Genomic DNA, 22706 nt, shown 5'->3' on the forward strand with positions numbered 1-22706 from the left:
GCGTGGCTGGCGGAGCCCCTGCTCACTGGCCACAAGACCCACCCGAGCCCTGGCGCTGGGAGCGGTGCAGACACCACCACGCACACCGGAACAGTCACTGAGTTTGGGTTCTTATTTTCCTCATAAGAGCGTAAGTTTCTTCAAACTCTTTCAGCCACCAGTGAAATGATGAGACAGGAAAAAAACTTTAGATGGAAGTCTTGTCATCAAAAATAAATACAGTTGCATGGAGTTGCTCAAGATCTGAATCAGACTAAAAATGGGAAGGCAGGGGACTGGAACATTCTTTTAAGAACCCCACCCCCACCCAAACATGTGTCCCTCGGCCGGCTGAGGGGAGGGAGGGCAGGAGGCCTGGCCACACCATCTCAGAGCAGGAAGCCAAGGCTGGCCGGGGGCAGATTCGTTCTGATGACGCGCCGACTGCACGGGGACCCCGGAGCCGGGGCCAGGGGGCAGGCGGCCAGGGTGACGGCTGGACCCTACTGCTGCTGCTGCAGTTCCTTCATCCTATTCAGGGCGCTGCCCGCGCGGAACCACTCAATCTGGGTCTCGTTGAAGGTGTGGTTCAGGAGGATGGTCTCCTGTGTCCCGTTGGGGTGCTTGATGATGCACTTCAGGGGCTGTAAGAGGGGGAGGGGGAAGGGCTCTTAGGAACGTGACCCTCGATTCTGCTGGAGGGTCAGAAAGGTAGGGCACCCCTGGCGTGGACCAGCAGGCAAACCACGGTCTAGGCCAGGTCTGCGCAGGGGTGGCTGTGGTCAGACCCAATGGCAGAACTCAGGGCCAAGCCTGAGCTGGCCCCACCCTCCACCTCTGAGAAGGCACGTCCTTTCTGAGGATGCCTGGAGAACGTAAGGGCCCTACTTGCTGGAACAAAGGCTCACGGGAGGAACAAGTGGGGTCAGAAGTGGGCGTGGACGGAAGGAAAGCGGCGTGGCTGTCCCCAGCCCACCCTCCTTCCCTGGCCCCCTGACCTTGCCAGGGGCGAAGTCTTTCAGGCCCTGGATGGTCAGCTTATCCACAGGGTGGATCTTGTTGTAGTCGGCCGGGTCAGCGAAGGTGAGGGGCAGCAGGCCCTGCTTCTTCAGGTTGGTTTCTAGAAGGCAGAGGGCACATGCAGCCCGCAGAGCCGGTGCCCACCCCTCTGCACGGGGAGCGTCACCAACGCACAGAGCCTCTTCTAAGCCCAGTGAGGGCTCTGGGGAGAGGCACCCTAGCCCGCCATCTGGGGTCCTTCTGCGAGAACCTTCTGCAGGCGTGCTGGTTTGGGTCTTGACATTCACAATCAGACCCTCTGGCCACGTGCCCTGGATCCCAGCCGCTCAGGCCTGCAGGTCTGCAAGCAAGACCGGGGCCTCCCGAGACCGGAAGCTGTGGGCATTGCGCTCAACACAACTCGTAAGGGGTAGAGACTGTGGTGGGAAACAGGAGCTGCGGACGCGGCCTGGAAACCCGGCGTGTGGCTCCAGGCCTGACTCGGCCACCAGCAGGTTGGGTGACCTCAGGCGGCCACCAGCACGGGGAGCGGGTGTGGCTGGACCTGGTCTGGCTTACCATGGATCCTGGCGAAGCTCTTGGTGATGATGGCCCGGCCCCCCAGGTGGCGAGGCTCCAGTGCCGCGTGCTCCCGGCTCGAGCCCTCCCCATAGTTCTCGTCTCCGATCACCACCCACCGGATGCCGTGTTTCTGTCAGCAGGTGAGGGGGGATGAGGGCAAGGAGGACGGTGGCCCCTTGCCTGCTGCCCCCGGGTTTCCTGAGGCTCACTGGTCAGGCGGCTGAAGAGGCCCCTCCTTCCCGGTTACCCAAGGCAGGGCGCTCTGGCCATGTGCCAGGGGCCTAGGGAGGTGGTGTCACCTACCTGTCAGTGCTCAGCATGGAGGCTGGCTTTGGGGGGACTGGAGCCCAGAGCAGGAGCACCCCCACAGCACCCCTTCCCTGCACCCCCACCCCTGCTCCTATGACTGGGACCCACCTTGTAGTAGCGGGCAGTGTCAGGGACAGGGCCAAACTCCTGGGTGACAGCATTGCGCACGGAGTTGGCCTTGCCATTTTCAATGTTGATGGCACCGATGAGCAGGTTATTGGAGATGTTGTCCAGGTGCCCACGGAACTTGAGCCAGGGGCCGGCAGCAGAGATATGGTCAGTGGTACACTTCCCTTTGACCTTGGGTGGGTGACAAGAGGGGACTGAGGTCAGGGAGCGGTGTGTGCGTGTAAAGTGGATGAAGGGAGAAGCCCTCCCAGAGGCAGGTGGCAGGCCCAGCAGCCGGACCCAGGAAGGGCGACCAGACAGCGGGTCTGACTTGACGCCGGGTCTGCAGCCCTGGCGCTGCCACACTTGTCCACGAGGGCTCAGGCAAAACCATCACCCCCCCCTCAAAGGCCCAGTGCTGCTCAGGGGCTTGTCCAGGACAGAGGCTGGACAGGCATATCTCATGCACCCTCAGACCCAGGGCCCCACATGAGTGGTACCCAGGCTGGAAAAACCTGCTGACTTCCTGCTGGACACACAGGAGCCCGAGGATGTGTCCTGCTCCTGGCTAGTGACCAGCTTTTTCTATCCTGTGGGCTTAATACTGGCTGTGTCACCGGAGACGCTTAGTAAACAGCATGAATTCATGTCTGACGCAGCTCTAAGGGCTCTGGCCACACCACAGAGCCTTGCGTCTGCTCAGCTCCCACACAAAGGTCATACCAACTGATGCCCAAGTGTGGGAACTGGGGAATTGACGGCTTTTGGAGCCTATCTGGTCAAGCCAGAGGCATGGAGACCTGCTGTGCAAGGTCACGTGTGCCCTCCCTGCCCTCCCTGTGCTGCATCCGCTGCCACCGGAGGGGGCTGTCACCAGCTGCAGCCATGGCCGAGAGCCCCAGATGCAGCTGGCCAGATCCAGCTCGGCCTGGCACCGGGTGGGGGAGACGGGACACAGGGCTGCGGATGCCCTGATCCCCTCTCGGCAGCCACACCTCCCTCCCTGCCCCCACCCTGGTCCTGACCTTCCTCCCTGGGGCCCCAGGGGACAACACGTGGTTTCACAGCCCTTCCTGCTGCCAAGGGGAGGGCCCCTGACAGGCTGGGACTGTTCTCCCCCATCCCCCGCCTGTGTCGCTGACCTTGATGAGGATTTGTAGGTCCTCCAGGTCTTTGCCATCCCACTTGTCAAACGGCTCCAGGAGCTGCAGGCGCTGGCTGGTGGGGCTCACATCCACTCGCTGCCCGCTGCTGTCCTTGGGAGGGTGCTGGTAGGTGTCCTGCCCAGGGTCAAACTCCTGCAGGAGGACACAGGGACATGTCCTCATGTGGACAGGTTCTTATATGCCCCATACCTTCCCTTCTAGTACACAGAGCTGCCTCATTCTTTCTAACTGTGCCATCCTGCCTGCCCTGGGGGTCGGGGGGCAGGGCCAGGATGCTGGCATGCTGGGAAGGAGTGTCTTGGCCACACAGCAACCGGCAGGGGCCCGAGGCAGGCCCGCAGCAGCTAATAGCTCGGGTGCCAGTGCCTACTCACCGCTCGGGGAAGCTCGTCTGCATCCGGGGCCTCCAGCTTGAATTTCTTGCCATCCTTGCCTGTCAGGAAGTCGGTCTCTGGGTTGAACTTGAGGGTGCCCGCAATGGCCAGGGCTGTGACAATCTAGAATGGAGATGGACCACTGCTGGTTAGTACCAAACGCCACTCCCATCCCGACCCTAGCAGGAGCCCAGACATAACCAGAGAAGAGCCCACATAATGTGAGATCTCCATAGTCAAGTCCTCCCCACAGAGGCCAATACTGCAAGAATATCTCTGGGAGAGCGGGCCACTGGGCCTGGACCTCAGTGCCTTCCCCAGGGGCATGACAGAAACAATGCTGTGACAAAAATGTTCCTAAATGGGCAGCTGACGGGGCACCTGGATGGCTCGGTTGGTTGAGTGTCTGGCTTCACTCAGGTCATGATCTTGTGGTTCATGGAATCCGAGCCCCGCCTCAGGCTCACTGCTGACAGCTCAGAGCCTGGAGCCTGCTTCAGATTCTGTCTCTCCCTCTCTGATCCTCCCTCCTCCTCTTGCATTGTCTTTTTCTCAAAAATAATTTAGCATTAAAAAAGGGCAGCTGAAGCAATGGAAGGCACCACCTCTTCGCTCATTTTTAGCAAGTAAAAGTATTTATGGAATACTCCTTTAAAAAGACAAAAAAGACTGGCCATGCGCTGACAGTGGCTGAGGCTGGGAGCACTTGGCTCCGTGGACGTTTGTCGCAAGAGGCTGCTTTCCAGACTTGCTCATGTAATCCCGAGAGGACTGGGGGCACAGAGAAGGAAAGTGACCTGGCCAAACCCATTTGGCCAGGAAGCGGCAGGGCTGGCGTCTGGCCTGGGCAGTGACTCCAAGCTCCTGCTCATGACCGTAACTGGGCCGAACAAGCACCTGGGGCTCCTGGGACGTGAGGGGTCCGGGCAGGGAGCACCACGGGAGTGGGACGCCTGAGCCCCGTGGTTCTGGTTTCTGCCCAGACAACCTCTTGCTCTGTGATGCCAGTGCTCCCTCGGTAGCCCCACAGCTCAGGCGCCCCATTCCAGACTCCATTTGCCCCACTGAGCAGCCAGGGGCAGCGCCCCAGAGGCAGTCCCAGGCCACAGCCGGGCTGAGCCGCCTCACCTCCGGGGACGTGACGAAGGCATGGGTTTCAGGGTTCGCGTCGTTGCGGCCTGTGAAGTTCCTGTTGTAGGAGGTGACGATTGTGTTCTTCTCCCCCTTCTTGATGTCCTTTCTGACGGGTCAGAGGAGACAGGGTTAAGCATGTCTGCCTTAGTCACCTCCTCCCTGGGACTCCCGCATACAGAGCGGGAGGGAGCCTGGGAGATCACCTGAGCCCGCACCGAAGACGGGGAGAGCCCAGACCGAGGCCTGAGTTTCCTGCCCTGGGGCCACTGCCTCTCTCAGATGCTTCCGTCCGGGCCCCTGGCTGCATCTGCCTTGAGCCAGGGGCCCAGTCAGTCTCGAGGCAGGGCTCTTCCTCTTGCTTCCAGCCCCACTTTCCAGTCCTGCCTGGGAAAGTCTTCTAGTGTGCAACAGCCCCTGGAGCTAGAGGCCTGGGGCCGAGTCTCTTCTCCCCCCCCCAGTAACCACTACCCCTCAACAGCTGGGGCCCCGTACCCCGGGCCCCAAGGGGCTGTCCCATCAAAGGTGTACCTCTCACCTGTCCCACTGGCCGATGCAGGGGCCACAGGCATTGGCCAGGACGATGCCGCCCACTTCCCTTAGGATTTGTGCCTGCGGAGGAGGAAAAAGGGAACTGTACCAGAATCCCGGGGTAGTGGTGGAGTACCTGTCCCCAAGCCGGCTGACAGGGCTGTGGCTTGTCCTGCCCGAAGCCACACAGCTCAGCGGTGGGGAGGGGGAGCCAGGGGCTGGGGGTGTGGGCACTCACATAGCCATCCCGCTCAATGGTGGCCCGGATCTGCTCAGAGCCCGGTGTGATGGTGAACTGGGACTTGCACTTAAGTCCATGGGCCAGTGCCTGCTTGGCCACGGCTGCCGAGCGCCCCATGTCCTCATAGCTGGAGTTGGTGCAGCTGCCGATCAGACCTGTGCATTGTGGGTAGTGAGGCCACGGGTCAAGATCAGAGGTCGCCACCTGACCGCAACTATCCAGACTTGGTCAAGAGTTCACCAACTGTGCTGGGCCTGGGGCTGCTCTAGAGACCAGTTGGAAGTGGTCCAGCTGTCTAACAATAGAGGACAGGCTGCTCCGTGGCCCGGCCACTCAAGCGAGACGGCGCGCCAGTGAAGTGACACGAACACCGAATCAGAGGGCTCACTCCAGAATGACCGCGGCCGGATGACGGCTTTTAGGAGACACTAATATTCTTCTACTTTTGAGTATTCCCTGTTTTTTAAATTGCTTTATAATCAAGGAAAAAAGAGTTATTTCTTAAAAGTCCATGATAGTTTTTCAAAAGTAAAAACTGGAGGACATCACATATTGTTTACAGAAATCAAAACAGTTTCTCTTAATTAGGAATAAAGTGCTGAGCTAATAAATCACCAATGTCTTAAAAACTTCGCTTACTCTGCTGCGGGTGAGCACGTTACACGACGCTGGTCTCGGGTCAGACACCAACGGAAGCTCTTCGCACGTGTTAACTCGTCCCCTCCCCCAGCGTCATTAGTGGGTAAGTACCGCTTCACCCTCATCTTACAGACAGGGGACCAAGGCACAGGGAGGTCAAGGAACTTGCTCAGAGTCCCCCATCTGGGAGCACCGGAGCCTCCTTCCAAGCGAGGCCACCTGGCTTCAGGGTCCGTGCTCCACTCACACTGGACTGTGACAGGAGCAGGTGCCTGTCACCCCAACGTGCTAGCGTACCTTCCATGTGAAGCACGTACAGTGAAATCAGGCAACGAGGCTGCGATGAAGAAATGTTTGTAGAGCAAAACCAGACGCACGTAGGCATGTACACATGTGCAAACAGTGTACGTCAAGGGGCTCGTAGGCTGGCTTCCGGTTGGGGGATAAGATTCGGAACCTTTAAAATTCATTTTGTTTGTCAACATGCTCTATAGTGAGCATGTGTTCTTTTATACCAAAAAAAGGTAATTTTTTTTATTTTTTAAAATTTTTTAAATGTTTTTTTTTTAATTTATTTTTGAGAGACAGAGAGAGACAGTGCGAGCAGGGGAGGGTCAGAGAGAGGGGGAGACACAGAATCCGAAGCAGGCTCCAGGCTGTGAGCTGTCAGCACAGAGCCCGACGCGGGGCTCGAACCCACAAACCGTGAGATCTGACCTGAGCCGAAGCCGGACGCTTAACCGACTGAGCCACCCAGGTGCCCCAAAAGGTAATTTTTTAAAAAGCCATTAGGAAGGAACTATTCGAGAAGGTGCCTGGCACCGTCGGGAAGCGCTCCGTGGCGAGCGCACGGTTACCCCGCTGGTCGGAGGCCCGCGGAACCCACAGGGAGGAAGGCACTCACCCACTCGGATGTCCAGAGGCCATCCTTCCCTCTCTGCCACAGTGCCGACCTCCGCTACGGGGTGAGCCAGGTCGGGGGTGAAGGGCCCGTTGATGTGTGGCTTCAGCTGAAGCAACAGAGCGAAAGGGGAGAGGTCAAATCTGTTCTTCGGAGGCTGCCTGACCCCCACTCAGCCAAGTCCTCACGGAGGACCCGGAAGGCTGACTTACGGCCTAAATCTCAACCCAGGAAACACCTGAGCAGTGGGCTCTATCCAAGCACCAGCTCCAGGATCCCTCCAACCCCATGAAGCTGGTATCTCCTCCCCTCCATTCTGCCGATGAAGGAGAATGCGTGCCTTGCTCAAGGTCACAGAGCTAGGAGGTGGCAAAGGCATGCGATAAGTCAAGGAGGTCAACTTCGTAAGGCCATTATCTCCTACAATGTGATGCTTCTGTAATCTTATGACAAAAGGACCTAAAGCCAGGTGCTCTGTGAGAATATTTACCAAAACATGCAAACGCTTAGCAAAGTGTCCGGCACACACTGCTCTCAATTATTACTATGTGAACTGGAACATTCAGGTCGCATGGCCACTTGAGATTTTACACGTGATCAAGTAAGGCCCACAGAGGCTGAGTAACTTGTTCAGGGTCACAGGCTTAAGTGGCAGAGTCAGGAATTAGGATCTGAATTCATGAAGACCGGCCTCAGGGCCTAAACCCTCAACCACTCTTACTTCGCTGCTTCTGCTCCTCCAGCCTGCCTTCCCTCTGGCCTTCCAGTCTCAGGGTGCCAGACCCTGCCCAGGCCTGGGAATCTTGGGCCTTGACCTCTGAACTCTGACAAAACAAACTCCAGGGCAAAATCGTGGTTTTGGCTAGTGCTGAGGTGGAGGCAAACTGAGCCAGTTTCTGAATCACCAGCCACAGCCACTTCTCCAGCCCGACCGCAGCCTGATTTTGGCAGCAGTGTGGAGGGGCACTAGGGAACTGAAGGCGCCCAAACTCTCCTGGGTGTGCAGGCAAGGCCCACTAGGGGTCCCCAGATGGGGCCTGAGTGGCCCGGCCTCAGAAATTCCTTGGTCCCACCGCCTTCCTTACCTCATTGAGGTTAATTTCAATCAGTTGGTCATAATGGCAGCCAGGGTCAGGTACCAAGTGATCCTTATATTCATCAGCTAGTTTGGCGATGTCTGAAATCAGTAAGGGAAGGAGATTAAAGCAAGTGGAACAGATAATGGTCCTGAGACAGACTGACCAACCGATTGGCCATCCACCCACCCACCCATCGGAGCCAGCTACCTGGCACCTGTTAAACCGGGCCCTGGACACTGAGCAGACAATGAAAACATCATAGAACACAGTCCCTGCTCTTAAGGAGCATGTAATCTAATGAAGGAGCTATCAATGAACTGGTATGCTATGCTACAACACAGACACACAGAGACACAGACGCACCAACCAAGGTTCAAGGTCAGGAGGGCTTCCTGGAGATGAGAAGTGTTGAGTTTTGAAGGAGAAGTTACTTAACAATGAAAGAGAAGGACGGGACTTCCAGGTAGGACTTCATGTACTCAGCACTTGGACACAACTGGACAAGCTCTCCCCACGACCCCCTCCTTCTGCTTCCACCAATCACCCTTGCTCATCTCCCTTCAGAGGCTCCAAAAATCCCTCCCATAGGCCTTACTTCTTCCTCTGAGCTTCAAAGAAGCCAAGCTAGAACCTCAGGGAAACTGTGGGGGAGGCTGGGAAAGTGGTTCTGGTTCCAAGTGGTTTTTTTTCCTTCTCCTGGGCAAGAATCATAAACAGATCTGTGTCATTCCTGGAGCTTCCTGTAGGGGGGCACCAGACACCAGACCCAAACCACCCCTGACGTGGCCCTCCTTTTAGCTGAAACTAAATGCCAGTCTCAAGGCAGGGGGATCTCAAACTCAGATGCCAGGCCCTCTGAGAAGCTGTGAGAGCTGCAGACACGCTACTCAGAGACAGTAACACACACTTCCTACCCCTCAGGGGGCTTCTCAGGGCCTCTAAAGCCAATCTGGAAACACGAGATTAAAGACCTCTGCCCTAAAGGGAAAGGTGTAGCTCAAGGGTCTCCATGCAACAGGCCAGCTCGGAGGACTGCCGTGCCCCCGCCGCTCACCCTCCCGGCCTGTCTTGCTCAGGTACTTCTTCATCCTGTGATTGTAAGGGAACACCGACGTGGTGGCCCCGATCTCTGCGCCCATGTTGCAGATTGTCGCCATGCCTGTAGAGAAACAGAGCTGGTGAGGCTGGCCTAGCAGCTGGACATGGGCCCCATACACCTGCCAGGTGTGCTCACGCATCTCCACACCAGGGACCTGGGGTCACTCCTTCCCTCGCTCACGCAGCCATCTAGTGGCAGCAAGCAGACTCGGCCCTTGTGGTCCACAGTTAAAACCAGGGCCAGAGAAGAGAACACGGAAGTTCAGCCCCTACCAGCGGGGTTCTAGTTCCGGGCCTGGCTGTCCCAGCCGTTACCATGTCCATCTTGCAGGTGAGGGAACTGGCTCAGAGGCCGTAAAGGAAATGTGGGTGCTGCCATTCAGGTCTAGGTCCATCTGCCTGGCATCCAGGCGCGCCCGCTTTCAGCCGCACCACGGTGTGATGTGGAAATGTTTCTGGGTCTCAGGTTTTCCAGTAGTAAGACTGGAAAGATGTCCACCGGTCCGACCACAGAGCCTCACACAGGACTGGGGAGCTTAGGGATATCCTGTCTTGTGGGGCTGCTGGGACATGGGACCAGGCTTGTTCTCAACTTCAGCACTGAGCTGTCCAGTGGTAGTAAGGGCTGCCTGTACGAGTGAGCCCCGGTCTCTGGAGGGGTGCGAGGGCAGCCCTGGCGGCCGCCGTGGAGCTGGCACCAGGGAGGTCTGGACCAGACCATCCCTGCGGCTTGTTCCAGGTCTCCCTGACTCCGGAGGGCCCAGGCACTGAGCCAAGATCACGTGGAGTGATGAGGGGAAGGGGCCCGCTGCTACTTGGTCTCAGAGCCTACTAGGTGATTAATCCAAGGAGAGTGAGCGAGGCTCCAGGGAAGATGTGGGGCAGGGGCTGCTCTGTGACTGAAGCCCTGGCTGGGACTCCCCAGTCCATCCCCACCCCCAACCTCTCTGGGATTCCCTTTCTGGACCACCCCCCGCAGCGCAGTGCCACGGCAGCCGAGGTTGGCTCGGCCCCTAACTCTGCATGGCCTCAGGGAGGCACCTGCCCGCCCCCGGAGGAGTAACCTAGACTCTTAGGCTAGAGGAACCTAATTTCCCCCCACCTCCCGGTGTCCATCTGGTCCCCAGACTGGATGGGTACTCAGGGGAAGGACAATGACGGTTCCAGGGACCCACTCCTGGCCCCATCAGGCCGCAGCACACGCCCGCCTGCCTCACCGGTGCAGGAGATGGAGTCTACACCGGGCCCGTGGTACTCCACAATGGCGCCCGTGCCGCCCTTCACTGTGAGGATACCCGCCACCTTTAGGATCACGTCTTTGGGGGAGGTCCAGCCGGAGAGCGAGCCTGTCAGCTTCACACCGATCACCTGAGTAGGAGGGGCGGGACACGGTTACAGGCGCCGTGTGCCACGTTCCAGCTGGGAAGCCAAAGTGTCTGCCTGCTGGGATCCCCGTTTCTGCTTATTTGCCCCAGCCCCTCCCCTGAAGAGACTGGGGTCTGAACTATTCCCTCATCCCTTTTGGGTCTCACAGGCTCCCATTTGTCCCCACCAACCACCCCTGAAAGAGCGCCTCCCCACTCCTCACCTTGGGGCACTTCAGCTCCCAGGGGATGCCAGCCATGACATCTACTGCATCAGCACCCCCGACTCCGATGCAGATGCCCCCCAGGCCGCCGCCATTGGGGGTGTGGGAATCAGTGCCGATCAGAAGAACCCCAGGGTATGCGTAGTTTTCCAGAATGATCTGAAAAAGAACCCAAGATCTTCAGCTGACAAGCCGTCTCAACAGTGAAGAGAGGTGGGGACTATGGCCTCGGGGGTGGCTGGAAGGGCCAGGGGCTCAGGAGCTGGGGGGCCTGGGCCCGAACAGCCCCGACAGTCCCGGACCATCTGGCTTGGGCTCGTGAGTGCCTTCACGCGTCTCAGTGCCCGTGTCTGCAGCACGGCGGCAAGAGCACGCGCACCGCCTCGACCCGAGGACCCGAGAGCGCGGTGGGAGCCGGATGAACTGGGACAGGGAGTGTGTCCCGGGACAAGTGTGGCTGCCTGCTGGGCTTCGCAGTGGACACCTCCCTCAGGACCCGGCTCCGGTCTCCGCGAGGAGGTGCTGGGGAGCTCCGCTGCTGACCTGAAAGGAAGTGTGGACGATGCCTCCCAGCCCAGGGCCTGGAGGGGCTTTAGAGAACTGAAGTGACTCGCTTGTGAAGATGGCACCCTGCCTCCTCCTCACCTTTCCTGCTTTACCGCAGCTCCTTCATCAAGGGACTCCTAGCCGGGAAGGCGCTGGCCGCGAGCATTTCCCCCAAATATATGACTCAGAGGTACAGCTATCATAGTGTGGCCCCCCATCCAGGCGCCTAAGGCTGCAGCACCCCACGGAAAAGCCCCGGCCAAGGGACCCCTGGTCGGAGCTCTCACCGCCTACTGGTCATTGTGGGACCTCAGGTAAGTCACCTCACCCCGCAGGCCTGTTTACTCATGGATCAAAGTAGCCAGTAGGGCTCGCCTTGGTGAAAATTCAGAGAGATCATGTATATTAAGCTGTCATAGTTCCTGGGAGAGGCCTCACTCTTACTTGTTCTGTAGCACACACTGGGATGTCGGGAAGGGCAAAGGAGGTCAGAGACGAGAAAGGCTCCATGAACGGTCAGGCCTGACTAAACGGTGGGCAGGCTCCGTGGACTGTAATGGGAACCCCAGACCTCTCCCAGCACCCTCAGCGAGGTGCCAGTGGTCTTGACTCTCGGAATGCAGAGTTAGAAGACCTGGAGGGCGGCGGCTGGCTGGGAGAAAAGGCCAACACAGAGGAAACCCTGAACAAACAGCTCTTGGACAGGACACTGCTCAGCTGTTTCATGTCTCGGGCCTCCTTGCCCCCGCCACAAGTGAACATTTAAAACTAGTTAATCTCGGGGCGCCTGGGTGGCTCAGTTGGTTGGGCATCCAACTTCGCCTCAGGTCATGACCCACCGTTTGTGTGTTTCAGCCCCACATGGGCTTCAGATTCTGTGTCTCCCTATCTGCCCCTCCCCCGCTCACACTCTCAAAAATAAAATAGACATTAAAAAATATATAAGATAAAATAGAACTAGTTAATCTCTAAGGCGCCTCAAGGTGCTAAAAGTTTGATCCATGAAGAGCAGACACACAGAATTCAGTGTGCTCTGCACAGTACAGACCACGAACATGGCCCATGTCCAAAAGGGAGAGGGACCTTGGGTCTATGCTAAGGAAAGTGTCACAACGAAGCTGGCTTTGACAGGGGCCTCTGCGGTCAGCCAGATATGGCGGTGCGGGTGGGATTAGTGTACTTTAGTCTGGACTAAGATTTAGAACATAAATCTGGAAATTCAGCCACCCTTGGGGCGCCCCTGGCTGGCTCAGTTGGTACAGCATGTGACTCGTGATCTCAGGGTTGTTAAGTTTGAGCCCCATGCTGGGTGTAGGACTTATTTAAAAGAATAAAATCTTAAAAAAAAAAAATTCAGCCTCCATCTGCACAACACACGTGCATGCCGAGGACTCACTCTGCAGCCACCTGGCCCCAGGCCCGGAGCTAGAGAGGAATAAATAAGCCACGGTCTCTGTCCCCAGAGCACGTGGTCTGGTGTGGGAAGCACCTGGCACCTCCTGTGGTCACCATGTGAAGGGTCCCACAGAGGATCGCATAAGGGGGCTCCAATGCCGGGCACCAGCAAGGACCAGGGGGCTTCGCAGAGGTGACCGAGAGGCAGAGACGTGGAGGAGGAAGGCCGTGCCGGGCCTGGGCACAGGCCACTCAGGGCGGATGGGAAGGGGTTAAGGTTCGGTAGTAGACTGTCTAATAGATTAAAGCTGCCGATGGCCTGACATCAAGGGGGAGAGAAAAGCAAAGCTGCACAGAGATCACATGATTCCTGGGGATTTTCTTTTTAAAGGAACAAATCCAGCAGGCTGTACACTTAGCAGGTGGCTGGAGGCAGGTGTGAGCTGCCATCACTCAGCCCCAAACTTCGGCCCACAACCTGCCAGAAAGGCCCGGGTATTTGGAATGAGGTAGAAAGGGGGACCCTGGGACTGGGGAGCCCTTCTCGATCCAGCCGACTCCCCAGCCCTGCTGCGGAGAGAGGCTCCCTAGCCCCTCAGGCCGACGCGACCTGCCGTTTGCAGGCAGTCCCCTCCTGGCAAGGGCAATGTTTTGAAAGGGCAGAGCAACGACTCGTGGCTCTGGTTTCAGAGCAGGGCAGTGCTGGGAGCGCTGGGTCGGATTACAGCCTGGCTCAGCTCACCTTGAAAGAGGGCTGGAGGTGAGGAGAAGGGTCACCTTGGGAAGGTGCGAAGAGGCAGGTCTCACACGTCCAGGACGGATGGCAAATGGACACGCAGACCAGCCAGTGCCCCCCGCCCCCAGTCACCCTTGGATGAAAGCTGAGCACCTCCCTCCTCAGAAACACAGGCGCACACAAAATCGCCCGTCGAAAGAAAATCCATCCTTCAGGAGACTCCGGAACTGGCGGACACAGCCACGTGACCTCAGGTGCCTCCAACCTACACAGCACCACGAAGGGGCCAGAAAACCCCGAGGAGCACTGCATGCGCTGAGGAGGGCAGGCCCCTCGGTGTGACGGGAGGCACGCCGGCAGCACGGGAGAGGAGCACTGGCTCCGGGGCCAGACTCCTGGGTCGGCCAGCTGTCCCCGGCACGTGGATTAACTCCTTTGTGCCTCAGTCTCTCCATCTACACAGCGTAGATCATGAGCCCACCCGCCCCCACAGAGTTGTGGTGATCAATGAGTAACTTAGTATCCGTCGAGTGCGGAGTCCAGTGCCTGGCACACACAATGTGCCCATCAAACGTTGGGCATCACACAACAAGGAATAACTAACACTTGTGGAAAAAAACCAACACAAAAAATAATACAACCCCCCCCCCCCCCGAGCCTCTGGCCTTCGGTCCTGCAGGCCAGGAGATGCTCCCTGGTTCCCTCAGGTCCCCTCCCCCAGAAGGGCAGGCCGAGCCCTGCTTTACCTGGTGAATGATTCCAGAGCCAGGCCTCCAGAAGCCCACGCCATACTTGGCACCTGCAGTTGCCAGGAAATTATACACTTCCTGGTTAATGTCCTATTGAGACAAATCAATGAGCAGAGCATGAGTAACACGGTTTGTGTGTGGGACGACCCTGGCTTCCCACCGACCCCCCTGCCTCTGAAATGCTGGCGCTGTGAAGTCACGCCCTCTCCTGGAGCGCTTCCGCAAATAATTCCAAAAGGGCTTGGATGCTGGCCCAGTCTCAGCCGGCCGGTCTGGGGAGAAAAGCCAGGAAGCAGGGACGGTTCTGTTCTGTGACACCTGGCCAGGGGGCCGTTCTGCAGCAACCCCTTCCCTGCCCTGATCTCGGTCTCCTTATTTGTAGAAGGAACTCAGCTACGTCATCTCCAAGGGTCCCTCTGGCACTCAAGTCCTCAGCCAAGGGCAACAGTGAGGGGCACAGCCAATAGGACCATCTAACTGGGATATGGCGTTGGGGGAAGGGGCTGTCAAAGGGAAAGAGTGCGATCAAGTAGACATTCCAGTGCCGACGTGGCTCAGGCAAGGAGTGTCTGTATCTAAGCCTCAGACGCCTCGTTGGAGGCAATGGCAGAACCCTGGACGCTAGGTGGATGCCCTGAACATCCTCACAATCCATCCCAGGAAAGAGGGAAGGCACTGTCGTCAAGGCCATTTTATAGATGCAAAAACCAAGGCTCAAAGGTGAACTAACTTGCTAGAGATCCCAGAATTGAATCCCAGGGTTTGAAACCAGGCCTGTGCAACCACATAGCCTGAGAGCTAATTCTAATATAAAATAAAGCTACCTCCCCTTACAGGGAAGAGGGCACCTCAGAACATGAGCAGCTGGCATGTAGCAGGTGCTCTATACTTGGTAATATGTTTGATGGGCCCCAAATGAAAGACTGTCAAATGGACCACGTTCTGAAATGCAGATTTCAACAAAACGGGATGAGTTTGTTCTAGACTCTGCCTAGAATTTGACGGCGAATTCCTCAGTGGGCAAGGAAGGCCTCCTGGCACGGCTGACATAAGGCCAATGTTTGTCGGGAGGCCATGGCACGCTCCTGGGCAGGGGAGGCTCAGGGACGAAAGGGATGGGACCACGGCGGAGTGCAGAGTCCCAAAGGAGGCGTGAGGCAGTGAGAGCTGCTGGCTCCTGGGCCCCAAGGCAGAGGGACTCACCGTCAGCCCCCCAGGCCTTCAGTAAAACACCCTCAAGGCCATGCACCCCCTTCATCTAAACTCCAGACCAACCAACCACACATCCGTCTGAGGCCCCTCTGGGACCCTCAGGCCAAAGAATAGCACACAAAAAACTTGGGCCACTAGAGCCATCTCCCTCTGATTACTAATAAAATGAATATGCCAGCTTCTTCCTCCAAATCCGTCACTTACAACATGGGTACCAAGGGCAGGAGGCAGTGGCTGTGTTCTCGTGAGTGCCCCTGCGTCTGTGCAAGCGGTGGTAAAGAGGCAGGCATGGCAGGGGACAGAGCTGGACAGCAGAGTCTATGGCTATGTGACCCTGGACAGGTCCCTCAGCCTCTCTGGGTCCCCGGCCAGGGGGACTCTTTATGCCACGGCCCTCAGGGCCCTGAGCCTGCCCCCCACCCACTCAAACCACCCTCTCTTCCACCCAGAGCTCCAGCCCCCTGGCCTTCTTGCAACTCCACGAATGCATATGCATCCAGCTGCTTCCTGCCTAGCGGGTTCTTCCTCCAGTTAACATCGGCTTATCTGCACAGGTTTCAGCTTATGTACCACATCTTCAAGAGGCTGTCCTTCCCCCAGGGTCTACAATGAGTGTCCTTCTTACACTCTCACAGTCCTAGGTCGTCCCTTCAGACCACTTATACAAACTGGCAACTGTCTCCTTGTGTAACGGTCTCCCCCCTTGTTCATGAGGGCAGGGACCCCGTCTTGTTCACACAAAATCCCCAGCATCTAGCACAGCGCCTGGCATACAGTTAGTGCTCAATAAACACTCGTCAAAAATGAGTGACTGAGCCCTGAAATAACTGATTCTGGGAATCTCATCTCCAGAAGGCAGATTCTGAACCCATAAAGGGAGGGCCAGACTCCGAAGGCAGGGGTGGCCCTGCTGTGGGCAGTCATCCTGGGGCGACTCCCGGCCAAGCCCAGCTCCCAGCACCGCAGGAGCCCCTGGACCACGACCACCTCCACTGCTGCTGACACGGCGCTTTCAGCCGAGTAGCAGAAGAGCCACTGGCAGCCAGGACACAAACTGGCAGGCCAGGGTGGGAAGACGGCTCCAGTGGGAAAGCTGCGTGTTTCCCATGGCTCTAGGGCTCCGCTGACCCTGAAGCTGGAGCACTTTCAAGGGCAGCCCTGCCAGCATTCAGCTCCTGCCAGCGGCCCTGGGGAGGGCGCCCCTTCCCCTGAGCGGGGCTGGGGGGTGGAGGCCCAGAGCTGGCAGAGGCACCCGCAGAGGGGCCCCAAGCAGAGCCTGGGGGGAGGAGCAGGACAGGTTTCATTAGGGAGGGTGGGAGGAATTCAAGGAGAAAACTAGTCAGGGTGGCATTCAGCAAACTCCTAGAAGAAAGCCCCTGAAGGTGGCCAGTTGGTAAGACGCTGGCCCTAACCATGTCCCCATGCGGCCGTGGGACCTCACTGCACAGGCCTCAGCCGCCTCGATGGACACCGAGCACCACCACCCGCCCGCCTCCCTGGTGGGGTCCTCGGGGCTCGGCAAGCGTGTGACTGAGCGCCCGGCCACGCCGGCAGCCGCAGACTACCCTCTGCGGAGCAACGGGTGGCCTGTGTCACAGCCCGCTGTTTCTAATGTGACAGAAAATGACCACACAAAAATACCTACGATGTGTTACGATTAAAGGTGATTTGGGTTTTGTTTGTTCTTAGGCCTTCTGGATTTTCTAACATCTTCACAGTAAGCAAATGGTATTTTCAGAGTCAGAAAAGCAAAAATGTTTTTAAAAAGGCTGAACCAAAGAACCTGTTCGAACTAGAAGGTGACGCCCAAGCTCCAGGGCTTTGCCTCTCGTCCCACGTCACAGCCACCGCCCCACCGATGCCGCCTTCGGCTCACCTTGGCCCGACGCAGGTCTTTCTCTCCCCCCAGCTGGGCCTCGATCAGGTGGTCGCAGTGGATGGTGGACGGCACCGCCACCTTGGGCAGCCCGCTGCTGATGAACTGCAGCATGGCCATCTGGGCCGTGGCGTCCTGCATGGCTACGCGGTCGGGCCGCAGCCGCAGGTACGTCTTGCCCCGCTCGATCTCCTGCTTGGCTGGGTCATCCAGGTGCCCGTACACGATCTTCTCCGAGAGGGTCAGAGGCCGGTTCAATCTGCGGGGAGAGGGAGGGGTGCCGGCTGCACGGTGCCCTGCCTGCCCCTCTATCCCGTGGCAACCTCCAGGGTGGCCACGAATCTGTCCCTCCGGCACTCGGCACTCAGCGGGTGCTCCGAGATGACTTGATGAATAAGGAACGACAGCACCACCAGAGGTGGGCACGGTGCCTTCTTACAGGGGGCCCTGCCTGTCCAACGTAGTATCTGGCCAACCCTACCACATGTGTGCCTCACTATTTACTCCTCACTGTATCCGTGTCATTTCATTAGACAAGCAAGAGGGAAGGGAGGCTCAGCAGACTGGTGGGGACCGCTCACGTCACAGCCAGGGTCTCGCTTCCTCTAATTCTCTGTCCATGGCCACCGCCCCCGTGCCCTCAGCCCCTGAGACACCGAGGATCCCACCAGGGGCCCCCAACCCACATCCGTCTGCTGCTCACACTACTGTGCCGAAGCCTTTCCCATTAGCCCCCCTGGTCTAGCGCCGGGCACCCAGCACGGCTGTCAACCGCACCGCTGCCCCCAGCCCCCCGTGAGCCCCGCCTCCTAGTCCCACCCCTCCCTTCCCCGTCAGGGCCAAAGTGGCAGCCCGACCCTGGCTCCTGGGGAGGAACATGCCGCTGCCAGGCCTCAGGCGGCCTCCTCCTCACCAGCCTCCCCCCAGACCGACTGAGCTTGGTGCAGGTCAACCCTCAACCTCCCACCGAGGCTCCCTGCTGCCGCCCATGCAACCCAGCAGCCTCCCCTCTGCCCACCACAGCTGCCCTGGCTGGACCTCACCCTCTGCCTCCCAAACCTGAGGCCTCCTGGGAAGGGGCGCAGTTCCACTCACACCCAACGAGCCAGGAGAGAAAAAAGTATCAGACGAAGGAGCCAGGGGCCCTGGGTCCAGCCCTGACCCGATGACTAAGCCCACTGGGTAACCAGAAAAGCCACCACTCTAATCAAGGAGCTCACCGCCCCGCCTCTTAAGTCCGGGGCTCGGCCTGGACCAGGTCACAGGTGTTCATCCGGCACCTGGTTTTTTTTTTAATTTTTTAAAATGTTTTATTTATTTTTTTGATACAGAGACAGAGCATGAGAGGGGGAGGGGCAGAGAGAGAAGGAGACACAGAACCGGAAGCAGGCTCCAGACTCTGAGCTGTCAGCACAGAGTCTGACGTGGGGCTCGAACCCACAAACGTTGAGATCTGACCTGAGCTGAAGTCAGAGGCTTAACCGACTGAGCCACCCAGGCGCCCCTCAGCACCTGTTTTTAAACAGCCTCCCTGAGGTGTCACTGGCCCGCCATGAAGTGCGTATACTTAAAGGACACCATTTGGTTAAGTCTTGACACACCTATGAAATTGGCACCACAGTCAAGATAAGGAACACATCCCCCAAGGAGCCAGTGACCTGCTTTCTGTCACCACAGGCTCATCTCGCAGCACTTCCTCTTCGCCCAGCACGGCTCATACGTACGACACCGCTGCCTCACGATGAGGACACAGAAGCCCAGCGAAGTGCCGCAGCCCCGGGTCACGTGCTAGCGAGTGGTAGAGCCAGGACGTGAGGAGCCAAGCACTGTGGCTCTGCTGTCCATGCACTTTACAGTTTTGTTTTGTATTGTTTTGAGTAATCTCTACGCCCAATGTGGGGCTTGAACTCCCAACCCTAAGATAAGAGTCGCATGTTCCACCGACAGAGCCAGCTGGGCGCCCTGTCCACGCGGCTGACACTGCCCTATTCCGTCCCTCCGTGACGCCTGGAGACTCAGGAAGCGTTCGATTTCTATCATTACTGTTACTGCCACTGCCACGAGGCCTCTGCTGGGAAAGCAGAGAAACCTCCTTTCGATGGCCTGGGTTCTAGACCCTCACCCCCACAGTTATCTAACCCTCAAGAGCAAGGGCTCCCTAAGGAGCTGGCTCTTCAGGAGACGGCAGAGCAAGTGGCAATTCAGAAAATCTCGAAGTTCCGCTGTCATGAAAACCTTGAATAAAAATAGCACAGGCCTGAGGTGCAGCCTGCCCCGCTCTGTGGCTGCACCTCCGAGGCCGGGGCGCGGGCAGTGACTCACTGCACAGAGCACGGCCCCTCTTTCTGGGCCCCAGGGGAGACGAAAATAGCACATGGGCTTTAAAACCAAAGACCTTGACAACAAATGCCCAAAGTTGTACAAAACGCCTGACAATGACAAAAGCCTAAGGACATGTTCTTCCCCACATTTCCTCAAGGATTAACTAAGGATGGCAAAGTGGGTCCTCTACGTCCATCTGTCCTTCTGCTCTACTGGAGGACAGAGACCTAGTTTCCTAAGAACAGAACTGGGCTCCTTCTGTCACAAACACAGGGTAGAGGGTGGAGAAAGCGTCCCTCTGCAAATCCCCTGGCCTTCTAAATTTTTTTTTATATGTTTATTTTTGAGAGGGAGAAAGAGAGAGCGAGCACAAGCCAGGGAGAGGCAGAGAGAGAGGGAGACATAGAATCCAAAGCAGGCTCCAGGCTCTGAGCTGTCAGCACGGGCCCTGACACAGGGCTCAAACTCAAGAACTGCGAGATCATGACCTGAGCTTAACTGACTGAGCCACCAGGGCGCCCAAGTCCCCTGGCCTTCTAAAACATTCTTGTATTTTCCTCCGCTGATCTGTTTTGAATAGCCTCACTTCTAACAAGCTGCCAGGTGGTGCTGATGCGGCCAACTCACTGGGAAGAACAGGGATCGGGGCCCGGGTGTCGGTAGTTTTAAAAGCTTCTGAGGCGGGGAGCCCGGCAGGCTCAGTCATGGAGCGTGTGACTGTTGATCTCGGGGCTGCGGCCTCAAGCCCCACATTGGGTGTAGAGGCTACTTAAAAATAAAATTTTTTTAAAATAAATAAATAAAAGCTTCCAAGATGATTCTAATCCGTGGCCTAGACGAAACCCAAGAGAATGCTAGAACACGGAGGCAATGGAGCCAGATAGATCTGGCTTGAGTTTGGGTCCAACCACTCAATAGATGCAGGACCTCAGACCAGGAATTTGACACTCGGTTTCCTTATCTGCAAGACGGGAGATGGGTAATACAACCTGCAGCCTGCAGCGGCTGCCGAGAAGACAGGGACGTGCGTGAAGCGCCCAGAAGGAAGCCATACTACCACACCCGTCCTTGACGACCATTAAGCAGTCCTTACCGTAATTAGGTGATGCCGTGCGGGCGGCTGCTGGAGAGAAAGACTCCAACAGTCCCTACCCTCAAGACAGAAGGGAGGAAGGGAGGACATCGGTACAGAGGAAGCAAAGCGGGCGGCAGCGAGGAGCGAGGGAGTGCGGTCGGACCGTGCGCTGCGGGCAGGGAGGCTGCCGTGTGACCCTGGGCAAGCCGCTGCTCCGCCTGAGCCCGCTCCTCGCCGGTGAACGGGTATCCTCGGTATCTGTTCTTACTCCCGGGGTCACGGCCACCAGGTGGGCGAGTGCCCAGCCCTCTCTATAGTGGTTCGAGCCCAGGGGCAGTGCTGGTTGCTGCGTACCACCAGCTGCACTCCTGGTCCTCCTGTGGCGTCATCCGTCCAGCGCCAGCAGCTGGCCCAGGACCCGGGACACAGGACAGCAGTGCAAAAGTGGCTGCCATTTTACCAAACGAGGAGAGAGGCCCAGAAAAATAGATACCCTCAAGACCCTCCCTCGGCTTTCTTCTGGGTCTCAAGCCTGAGCTCTCCTCCAGGACTACAAGCTGAAGAAGAAATACAGATATTTCTCCAGCCTGTGGACAGTCTGTCTTGGAAAGGGTGGCTGGGAGGTTCAGGCCACAATGTCAGAGTGTCTGAGACCTTCCCTGTGGCCCAAATCGCCAGGCTTCTGGTAAGAGAGCTTTCCTTGGCAGAGAAGGCCAAGGCCTACCACCCACCTGCATGCCTTTCCTCAGCAGGGAAGGTCGTACCCTAAAGGTCTTGATCCTACCACTGTCACCAACCATCCACTGCCAAGCATCTTCTGTGCTACCCGGAAGGGGCAGGAAGCAGAAGCAGCCCTGTGGTGGTCTCGACAGCACCCCGCCCCCGCAGCCTTACCTTTTGCGAACAATGTCAATGTTCTTCTCTAGCAGGTCATATCGGATGTACTCATTGGGCTCAAAGTGGCTCATGGCCACCCTGGCCCGTTGGCACAGGACTGAGGCCACATGGTACTGCCGCACACCGAGGGCTTTCTGCAAGGAGAAAGACAACAGCAAGTGTCAGTGGAGTATTGAGGGTGGCGCCCCCCAGAGGACAGCGTGTGTGGTGAAAAGAGCAAGGAAGTATCAAGAGCTCACCAGTGACTGCAGCCTCCGTGTCCTCCTCTCAGACAGAGGGTGACAGAGCAGCCACAGGAACACAGCCCGTGGCAGGAGAGAGTGCAAGGGATTTGTAGTCAGAATTGCTGGGATCAAAGTCAAGTTCTATCAACTTAAGAAAATCCCCCATCATCTGAGCCCCAGAGGAGACAGGCGGTGGGGCTGTAACTGGCCAGTGATGACACAGGGCTCCTGGGAGGTTGGACATGTGCAGGTCCTCGCGAGGCTGTGACGCACTGTCCAAATCATAGTACTTTACATGCACAGTACTCCACTTGCACCATACTCCACCTGCACAGTATGCTCCCTGCGGGCTGGGATCAGCCTTATTGCTCTTACTTATTTCTGTGTCTGGACCACCTGGCACATAACAGAGATTCGATGAGTAGTTACTGAGTGGATGGAAAAGTGAGGAAAACCCTATGTGTGAGCATCAGAGGTTTCCTTACCCCTCCAAAAGGTGGCCCCCTTGAATGTCCAGCAGACTGACTTCCTCCTAATGGCCAGACAGAGGCATAAATGAGGCTATGTGGCCTCCAAGGCTGCTTATACAAGGACAGCTTCTTTCCAGCTCTCTCTGGTTGCTTCAGGAGACGACAGTTACCATGTTGTGGAGACACTGAAACAGTGCTGGGAGAGGTCCACGTAGAGCGGAGTTGAGGCTTCTTGCCAGTAACCAACGCCATCTCCCAGGGCGCGGTAGTCCAAAGCCCTGACCAAAGTCTAGATTGCAAGCTCTTGAGTGACCCCAGCTGGAGCCACCCCAACAAGCCACTCCCAAACCTGATCCACAGAGACGGTGAGAGAGAGTGTTTATTGTCCTAAGCCTTTAAGTGTGGGGGCAATGCATTCTGCAGTGACAGATAAATGTGATGCTGGGGTCTGTTAATTTTAAACTGTGACAACCTTCACA

The 22706-nt window shown here is 57.4% G+C and overlaps 1 protein-coding gene across 1 annotated transcript in view; it reads right to left on the reverse strand.

Annotated features, from left to right (window-relative positions):
- Positions 1-97: 97 nt before the first annotated feature.
- ACO2 (aconitase 2) overlaps positions 98-22706 on the reverse strand; it is a 48899-nt gene continuing 26290 nt past the window's right edge. The window contains exons 2-18 of the mRNA XM_029953518.1: positions 21531-21667; positions 17240-17498; positions 14149-14241; positions 10726-10884; positions 10355-10505; positions 9094-9198; positions 8046-8137; positions 6964-7069; positions 5418-5575; positions 5187-5260; positions 4646-4757; positions 3518-3640; positions 3120-3275; positions 1978-2169; positions 1558-1690; positions 978-1099; positions 98-623 (exon numbers count right to left, since the gene is read on the reverse strand). Coding sequence (XP_029809378.1) covers positions 483-623; positions 978-1099; positions 1558-1690; positions 1978-2169; positions 3120-3275; positions 3518-3640; positions 4646-4757; positions 5187-5260; positions 5418-5575; positions 6964-7069; positions 8046-8137; positions 9094-9198; positions 10355-10505; positions 10726-10884; positions 14149-14241; positions 17240-17498; positions 21531-21667 — 2313 coding nt within the window. The 3' untranslated portion in view covers positions 98-482. The remainder of the gene's footprint in view (positions 624-977; positions 1100-1557; positions 1691-1977; positions 2170-3119; positions 3276-3517; positions 3641-4645; positions 4758-5186; positions 5261-5417; positions 5576-6963; positions 7070-8045; positions 8138-9093; positions 9199-10354; positions 10506-10725; positions 10885-14148; positions 14242-17239; positions 17499-21530; positions 21668-22706) is intronic.

This window comes from Suricata suricatta, chromosome 10, assembly GCF_006229205.1.
Source record: "Suricata suricatta isolate VVHF042 chromosome 10, meerkat_22Aug2017_6uvM2_HiC, whole genome shotgun sequence".
NCBI classification, from domain to species: Eukaryota; Metazoa; Chordata; class Mammalia; order Carnivora; family Herpestidae; genus Suricata; species Suricata suricatta.